Source organism: Belonocnema kinseyi, chromosome 7 (assembly GCF_010883055.1).
Source record: "Belonocnema kinseyi isolate 2016_QV_RU_SX_M_011 chromosome 7, B_treatae_v1, whole genome shotgun sequence".
NCBI classification, from domain to species: Eukaryota; Metazoa; Arthropoda; class Insecta; order Hymenoptera; family Cynipidae; genus Belonocnema; species Belonocnema kinseyi.
In genome coordinates, this window is record NC_046663.1 from 80658727 (window position 1) to 80668609 (window position 9883).

At 27.6% G+C, this 9883-nt stretch overlaps 1 protein-coding gene across 1 annotated transcript in view; it reads left to right on the forward strand.

Moving 5' to 3' along the window:
- LOC117176117 (E3 ubiquitin-protein ligase MYCBP2) overlaps nt 1–9883 on the forward strand; it is a 608404-nt gene that overhangs the window by 562918 nt on the left and 35603 nt on the right. The window contains exons 30-31 of the mRNA XM_033366175.1: nt 1061–1283; nt 5883–6245. Coding sequence (XP_033222066.1) covers nt 1061–1283; nt 5883–6245 — 586 coding nt within the window. The remainder of the gene's footprint in view (nt 1–1060; nt 1284–5882; nt 6246–9883) is intronic.

Below are 9883 nucleotides of genomic sequence, written 5' to 3' on the forward strand. Positions count from 1 at the left end.
CTCTTTTTATTAACTATTTTCCGCCATACTTTCCTGTCCTGGCATACTTCTCTAGCTTCTTTTGTGTCCATGCATTTTTTCATGCAGGCTCTCGTGTTTCTGATAGTATAATAAAATAAATAATAATAATCTTCTAGTATTTTCGTCAAAAGCCACCCTATTTTGACTGTTTTGAGAGATGTTTGGGCTGTAAAGTTTGCTAAAATAATACGTTTCTCTGTTTTGTGTTTTTTTTTTGAATTGTATGGTGCTTGTAGGAAAGTGTAATAAAACAATATGCAACACTGTCTTAAATGATGAGAGAATAGAATAAGTTGATAAGTGCTTATATCTTGGTAGCCTCTTCACTAGCGACGCAACGATAGATGAGGAGTTAGATAAGCGCATAAACGAGGGTAAGAAGGTTATCGGTAGAGCAGGGCCCATTATCAGAAGTAAAAATATATCAAATAAAGCTAGAATGGCAATACATAATTCTGTATTTATACCGACAGTGTTGTAAGACAGCGAGACATGGGCCTATCAAGTAAACGATAAGAGTAAAACTAACGCGAATGACAGGAAATTAATCACGTAATTTAACCAAAAATGACTTCAAAATGAAGAAAATCATTTTAAATTAAATAAAAAGTTTCATTAAAACAAAACAAAAACATTTCTTTGAATCAAAGAAAGATTTCATAATCTGAGAGCCAATGAAAAAAAATCTTTTTTTTGCGTAAGTTCAAATTACTACATCACCTATAAACTTCTATTTCCCATAGAAGATTTTTGAAACCCTCAATTTGATGACATTAATTCGCCAATATATTAAAATGAAATCAACCCTTTTGAATTATTTACTTCGGACGACGCGACTGTTCCCACGGTTTTTTACTATGCTCTATGGCCTATACGTTTTTATTACGGTTCATAAATAAGAACAACATTGAATAGGACGTAGCTTGAAACAAGTTTCCTTAACTGTGAAAATCACGATGCCCTTGAATGAGTCTCGAGATATGGTTGAGCAGACTCATAGAAAGTTTTGAATGAAGAATGGTGTTTTCCCTTTTTTTAGTTGCCATTCGAACGAGCGTCTATTCCTGCGTGACTTTGTGTCCAGCTCAGCAGGTACTAGTGGAGGACGTCTTGCGAGATGGCTGCAACCAGACAGCTTCGTGGAGCCCTCAAAATGCGAGGCACTTTATTCCAAGGAGGAAATGAGATGCGGATGGCCTGCCATCGTCACGATCCTCACCAAAGACCAATATGGCGAGATTGTTCACGTTCCTGGCCTCAAGGTTCTTCTATGTTTATTTGCTTTATTAATTTGTTTAAAGGATGATTTGAGATTACCCATTTTAAGCATATGTGTAAGGTCATTGGAAAGACATCTTTAGTTCATTTCGTTAAAAAAATAGCATATTCGTAAAAAAAACCCAAACTATACATTTTTTTTAGAAAAATTATTTAAATAATTAATATTTCTTTTAAATTTATAAATTAATCTTAGCAAAAAGTAATCGAAAAAATATTCTTAATTGAAATCGTAACAAAAATTTAGCCCGTTTGTTCAAAAATACACAAACTCTGAATTTGTTTCTGATAATTGTTTAATTAATTAATCATTCTTGTGGATTTACAAACTAATCGTAGCAAATGTCATCGTAAATACATAATTGATTTCGTACAAAAATTGAGCCTATTTATTTAAAAATACTTAATCTCTGAATTTGTTTCTGAAAAATATTTAATTAATTAATAATTATTGTGAATTTGCAAATCATCGTAGGAAAAATTAATTGTATAAGCATTCTTAGTTGATTTTTTTAAAAAATTGAGCCTATTTGTTCAAAAATACCCAAACTCTTAATTTGTTTTAAAAATGGTTTAAATAATTAATCATTCTTATGAATTTGAAAATCATCGAAGCAAAAAGTCATGAAGAAGACATTCTTGGTTGTTTGCGTAAAAAATTGAGCGTGTTCTTTGAAAAATAGGCCCAGTCTGATTTTTTAAAAATTGTTTCAATAATAAGTAATTCTTGTAAATTTTTATAGTATCATAGCCAAGAGTCATCGCAGAAATATCCTATCTGTCCAAAAAATATAGTTACCTCAATTTTTATAAAGATTATAGTGAAAATTTCAGCAGAAAGAATTCTAAAAATGTGGGACAAGTTACATGTTGCAAATTACGGTTTAGCAATTATTTTTTGATGGATTAAAGATTAAAAAGTACCATTCTCTTACGATCATTTCAGAATACTCAGCTTTGAATGGTTGTTAGTCCCTGAAAATAAATGTTAAAAAACCTGAACAAATATAGGAATTTCTTTGATTCTTCCTGTGCAGAATGGTAAATTTTAGTCATAAATAATAATTTTTTATTCAGTTTATAACAATAGTATTATTAAGTTTTGCTTTTTAAAAGTATTAAGTTAATAAAAAAAAAATAATAGTAAAGTGTCATTTCCGAGACTAATGAACACGGAGATAATTCTTAATACAAGTTGCGTATTTTCGGCTTCTGATTATGTATTAATGAAAATTGAGTGTCAATGAACAAAAAGTTGCGCTTAAATCTTTCAAAAATTATTTTATTCCTGGGAAAATACAAAGGGGTTTTCGATTATAGAAGCCACCGCACTCACAGCAGGAGACCTTACCTGTGCTACTGGTACTGACTACTCCGACTCTGTCACGCTCACTCCTATTGTGAATGCCGTTATCTCGATAATCGGAAATCCCTTTGTATTTTCCAAAGAAGAATGTAATTTTTCAAACATCTGAGTGCAATTTTGTTATCATTGACTCACCATTTTCAGAAGCCAAAAATATGCAATTCTCGTCAAGAATTATCTCCGTGTACGTTTTTTTTATTTTCAGGGATGTCACCTCACTACTCTTTTGTGATTACCTTTATAAAAAATCATTATATCTGACTATAAAATTTACCACTGTGCACATAAAGGATCTAATAAATATATATATTTTTTGTCATTTATTTTCAGAGACTAACATCCATTTAAAGTTGAGTATTCTGTAATAATTGTAAGGTAATGGTACTTTATAACCTTTTACTCATTTCTAAAAAAATTGAGGTACCCATATTTTTTGGACAGATGATTCCATAATGGAGACTATTTCTTGAAATATATAAAAACTGTGAATTCGTTTATAAAAATTGTTTAAATAGTTTCTAATAAATTTATTTTTAATTAATCACAAGGAAACTTTTGTTCTTAAATTCATTTATAATGTAAAAACATTTTTGTTTAGTTATTATCGCCTACTGAAAATTATTCTTAGATATTTTTGGCACAGATATGAGTCAAATTTGTTGTTATCTAAAAAATTAATCAAATTTTTTATCAAAAATCTAAACATACAAATCTTTTAGAAATTTGAAAGTCTTCATGAAAAAACGCTCAAAACGCTGTAGACTAAGAATTTATTTCCCCTTAGAACCTTTTTGCCCTACTTTGTACTCTACAAATTATGTTTTAAAGTGCCCGTGATGCCTCCTAAATATTTTCGCTGAAAAAATGATTAGGCCCCCTGTTAAAATAACTCGCTTTTTTAAATTTATTTTTTAAAACAATTTTTGTGATTTTTTCTAAGGGAACAACTAATAAGTAAAGTTTGTTTGCTAAAACTCTTTATTCGAAAATATGTAAAAGGAATCAGTTTTCTTAAATTTTACCTTTTTGGTGCATTTTGCGTAAAAGTTCTAAGAAAAGTGAGTCCGCCAATTTCTTAACAATTTAAAGAAAACAATCATGTTCTAGCGTGAATATATCAGAAATGACTATAATGTGATTTTGCAATGAAAAAATGAAAAAATTAAAAATTCAATTAAGTTTTAATTAAATAAATGAGTGTTAATGTTAAATGTTTATTTGAAAAAATTATCGGTGTCCTAAGGTTTCATATAAATTATGTATACATGGTTTTCACGAGTAACATTCAAAAAGTGAAATTTCTGTGAAAAAAGAATAAATTTTGATCTCTCCAATAGTATACAAGGGAAGACCGCCAATTGTGAGTTTTAGTGCCGGTTCATAATTTTTCACATGAAATCTCATTATCTCAGTATTTTTCGCCGTTTTCGTGAAAATCGACTCTGAGTAGCGCTTCGGCTTTATAACCCGAAGGTTGTGTGTTCGATTCTCACTGCCTGTGCTTTTTTATTCATTAAAATATTTATAAACGAGAAATGGTTTTTTTATAGAAAAAATTAGGAATCGAGACTAAAATCGACCGGCAATCGGAAAACCTGTAGTTATGTTCCGAGCGGAGCGAAAGAGGATCTTCTTTGACGCACAAATTTATGACTTTAAGAATTCGCGAAAAATTATCATCCTACATGTAAATTGTATAAAGATGATAAATTAAGGTGGATTTAATTGTCTTTCAAACTGAAAAAATTAATTTTAGCTCTCACAGAACAGAAGTTTAGTCTTTCTTGTTGAGCTGCTCTTTGTTTCACTGAAACAATGTAGAGAAATCTTCTTTCGATTTGCATAGTAAGTTACTTAATCCCTCGACATTTTAAACAATACATGAATTTTCGCAGTAAATTAGCGAAGAACAAAATTTATCAGGTTGCTATTGAAATAAAGCAATTCCCATAACTCGATTATTCACTTTCGAAGAATAAATTCATAAATATTAATCATCTAGTCTAGGAGATACTGTAGCTTCTATTCTAGAAGTGATAGAATTTTTTTAAATTTTAAAGCTAATTAAATCTACCTGCACAAATTTTTCAAATAATAAGGGGGCAGATAATCAGTATTAATCAAATAGAGTTTTTTTGGGTGTAAAATTCAAAATTTTAGCAGAGAAAACTTCACGTATTACTTGTTCTTTACAAAAAAAATCACAAAAACCAATCAAAAAATAACAGAAGGCGAGTTATTTTAAAAGGAGGCATTACGAATTTTGTAAAATTCGGTATCAATTTTTAGGAGGCGTCCCCAAAACATAATTTGTTTATTTCTCAGAAATTTGGTTCAGAGCAAGCCTGTAAGCATGGCGTAATTGTCTAATCTAAGGAACCCTTTATAATTTACATGGAGTACAGATGTTCGTGGGTCAAGCCCAGGCTGAGGCAAAAATAGCAATTAAAAAAATTTAATTTCCTCAAGAAGGTGAAAAAGTTTTACATTTTTGGAATTTGATTGTCGAAAGCTATACGAACCAAAGGAGTTAGAAAAAATTTATAAATAAACTTTTCAATTTGCAAAAGACAACCAAAGAAATCTGTCACTTTTTTCCAAACTTTATTTTCGGGGGCGGAGTTTCACAGCCAGGTTTTTCCAAATCTGATTATCTTCAAAAGTAAAAAGTTTCGTTGTTTTCCAAAAATGGAAATGTTTAATTCTAATTGTTTTCTGAATTCTTCTGGCAAAAGTTTCTGGTAGCCAAAGAACAGAAGAAAGATCTTTGTTGGGTTATACTGGAAAATGTAATTTCTAATTTCAGGGTGAAGTGACACGGTCTGTTTTTTTTTTCACACTAGGTAGTCTTCCTATAGTGGAAAATTTGTTTGTATTTTAAAAGTCGAAAATTTTATATATGTATAATGTTTTCCGACTCCTTGAGGCAATGTCTTTCCATAGCTCCTATTTCACTTCCCAGTCCGGGGGCGAAAGTTTCAGGTTGAGTTTTTTTTTCTCAAATTTAATAGTTTTCCTACGGTTAAAAATTTTGTTTCTGTTTCGAAAGTGATTTTTTTCGGTTTTGGAAGAAAATCAACATTAAAACATACTTTTTTTCTTACAAATATTTTGTAGTCATTTAGAATGTTTAAAATTGTACAATAAATTAGGCTCAGGATCTATACTATTCTGAAAAAAGAGAAAAATAACAGAACCTATATTAATATTGTCTTAGATTGATGTAAAAGCAGTACCAATAGACAAGAAGGATATATCAGATGTCGATCAAGGTAGGAAGATTCGTCGAGTGTCTCTGCCAGACCCAATGACATTTGGTGGTCATCCTCCACCTTCTCTGGATGTTCCGTATGAAGTAACAGTCAACAACAAAATGAGCTTCTATGCGATCACAATTATGAAGGCTTATCAAAATTATTCCTTTGAAGAACTGAGGTTTACATCTCCGGCTCTCAAAAGGTCGAACGAAAGCATGCTCGTCAGGCCCAATGGTGATGGAAGTTACAGTGCTACTTGGACACCTTCTTCCGTAGGCTGGTACTCCCTCATGATAACAATCGACGGTTATGGTATGCAAGATGTAAGTTTTTGAGTTTTTTAATTTTAAAATTAATAACAAACTATAATAAATTCATCAGATAGTTTGAATTTTTGAGAAAATCTTCCTGAAATCTATGTGAAATAATTGATGTCTTTGTGAAATCTTCTTAATCTATCCGAAATCTTTGCCAAATATTTGAAAACTTTGTAAAATCTTTGAAATCTTTGGTAAATCATTGAAATTTTTGTAACATTTTCTTGAAATCTTTGGGAAATCATTGAAGTCTGTGAAATCTTTTAAATATATCCGCATTCTTTGAGAAACCTTTGCAATCTTTTTTTAATCTTTGGAAATCTTTGCGAAATATTTAAACTGTTTTATCAATATTTGATCATATTTTTGAAAGGATTGAAATCTTTAGAAATTCATTTAAATCTATGTGAAATCTTTGAAAAATCATTGAAATCTTTATAAAATATTAAAAATATTTTTGAAATATTTGATATATGTTTTAAATTGTTGAAATCCTTTTAAACTATCCGAATTTTTCGCGAAACATTTGAAATCTTTGTAAAATATTAAATTTTTAAATAATATTTGATAATATTTGTGAAATTGTTTAAATCTTTGCGAAATATTTTACGTCTTTAGGAAATCATTGGAATCTTTCTGAAATCTTTGGAGATCATCGAAATATTTTAAAAACATTTTTGAAATTATTGAAATCTTTGGGAAATCATTTATGCCTTTGTCAGATATTTTATTCTATCCGAAATCTTTGATAGATCTTTGCGAAATATTTGAAATCTTTGTAAAGTCTTCGAAATGTTTAGGAAATCATTAAAACCCTTTGAAAATATTTTTTAAGTATTTGATATATTTTTTAAATGGGTTGAAATCTTTGCGAAATCATTGAACACTTTGTGAGATCTTTTTAAACTATCTGAAATCTTAGCGAAATATTTGAAATCTTTATTAAATGCTCGGAAAATCACTAAAATTTTTCTGAAATATGCGAAATATTTTTTAAATATTTGATAATATTCGCGGAATTCTTTAAATTTGTGCGAAATATTAGAAATCTTTTCAAATCAATGGGAAGTCATTTATGCCTTAGTGAAATTGTATTAAATCTATCCTAAATCACTGTGAAATCTTTGCGAAACATTTGAAATATTTGGCAATATTTGTAAAAATGATTGAAATTTTTTTAAAATTATTGGAGTTTGGTTGAAATCTTTTAAATCTATCCGAAATCTGTGATATATTTGTTTAACCTTTGAAAAATCATTTTAATCTTTGTAAAATCTCTCTTAAATCATGAAGAAGTGTTTAAAATATTTTTGCAATATTTTGTAATATTTGTGAAATTATTGAAATTTTTGAAAAATCATTTATGGCTTTGTAAAATCTTTTAAATCTATGCCAAATTTTTGCGAAAATATTTGAAACCTTTTATATCTTTGGGAAATCATTGAAATCTTTCCGAAAGCTTGAAAACCGTTACGAAGGGATCTTTAAAATTTTTGAAATATTTTTGAAATATTTTGGAAATATTAGGTAATATTTGTAAAATTATTGAAGTCTTTTGGAAATAATTAAAGTATTTCTAAAATCTTTTAAATCTTCCCGAAATCTTTTCAAAATATTTGAAAACTGTGAAATCCTTGAGAAATAATTGAAATCTTTGGCAAAACATTGAAATTTTTGGAAAATCAATGAAGTCTTTGTAACATCTTTCAATTATATCCGAAATATTGGCGAAATATTTGAAAACAGTGAAATATTTGAGAAATAATTGAAATTTTTGTGAAATCCTTGTCAAATCTTTCTGAAATTTAAAAAAATCTTTGCAAAATATTTGAAATATTTTTAAAATGTTTGGTAATATTTGGGAAATTATTGAAACCTTTGTGAAATATGAATTTTATAACTGTATTCATTATTATTTATTATTTAATATTAATTGTTTATTTATTATTATTTATGCACAATTTGTATTTAGTATAATATTATTATACTACGTGCAAAGTGTGTCATTCAGTATTATAATTCTTCATTCAACAGTTTTTGAAATAATTAGTTGAATTGTTGTCTTTTTCAAATATTCTGTTATTCAGTTTACAATGCGTAATTCAAAAATCTTTAACTTAAAAATTAAACGGTTTCAATTTGAAAGTCTTAGTTCTTAAAAAATGTAAGAGTCTCATTGAAACTTTATAAAATAATTTCAATTTGAAAATTTTGAATTAAGAAAAAGAATAATTATTGAATATTTAGCAATATTTGTTTGCTCATTTAAGACGAGTAAATTGAAACCAAATATTTAGAAAGTAAACAATTTGAAACTGAATTTTGTAAATTTGAAAAATTTGAAAAGATTTTGTTAATTTCTTAAAACCTTTTTCAATATTTTCTTAAAATAATTTTTCTAAATGAAAAATCATTTTCAATTTTTCTAGGAATTGTAGCAACGTGTTTTTATTCTTTAGAAATCTTTCACAATTCTTAAAAAGTTTCTACATTTTTTGTTTGAATTTTGCATAAATCTACATTTTCTTTTAAATTCAGCTATCATTTCAAGTTTTTAATTAATTTTGAGTCTTTTCAAAAATTCTCAATATCTCTTAAAATTACTCAAATTTCTTAAACAAATAATAAATGTTCAACTGCTATTTATACATCAAAATTTTAAGGAAAATTTTTTTAAATTGCAGAATTTTCTAAAAATTGTAGGAAAGATTCAATTAATTTGGAAAGATATTTAGAATTTCTGGAAAAATTTCAAAAGTAATTTTAAATTTCAACAAATCTAAAACAACTTCTAGATTTCTAAAGATTTTTTAAATGAAATTTTGAATCTTTTCAAGGATATTTAAATTATTTTAAAAAAAAATTGAACTTCTAATTTAAGAAGTGATCAACAAAAAAATTAAATTTTTAAATTTTTAATGTTTTTACCTTAAAATTCCTTGAAATAATATATTTTTGAAAATTTTAAAGATTATTGATTGAATTTTTAATTTACAACATTGAAAATGATAACATGGATTTATATTTTTGTAACTGAATCTGAATCTTTGAACTCTATAATTTATAAAAGTTAAAAATTCTAAATTTGTCAGCTTATCTGCATTTCATTTAAGATTTTTCAATTGAAAAGTATTAGTCCATTACATTTTATACGTGTAAATTATTGAGCATTTGAATACAACATTTTTGAGTTAGAAAACTTTTAAACTTCAATTTTTAAAGTTCAATTTTTAAAGGTCAAAATTCAACAGTTTCTCTTTAAGTGTTTTTCTTTGCAGCTCAGTTTCTATAACTTCAAATGGAAAATTTGTTAGCTTCAGTGTTCGATTTTTTTAATTACATTGACCGTGAATAATGTTTTTAGCCGGGAAAAACTGGAAAATGACCGGGAATTTATTTATTTGATTAAAACGCCCGCCCCGGAAGAGTAATGATAAGTTTCAATTCGATTCACCAAATATTGACGATTCTATGGATATAAAATGTACGAAAACGCCTTTTTTTCTTATGAAAATATGTATTAAACATCATGGTGCTTGCAAAACCTCTAAATGTCATTCAAACCAAAAATGGATTTATTTTTTTGTGGATTCGAACAAAATTGGGGGACGATATGCATGAAAATTCGAGAAAAAATTTTTCCA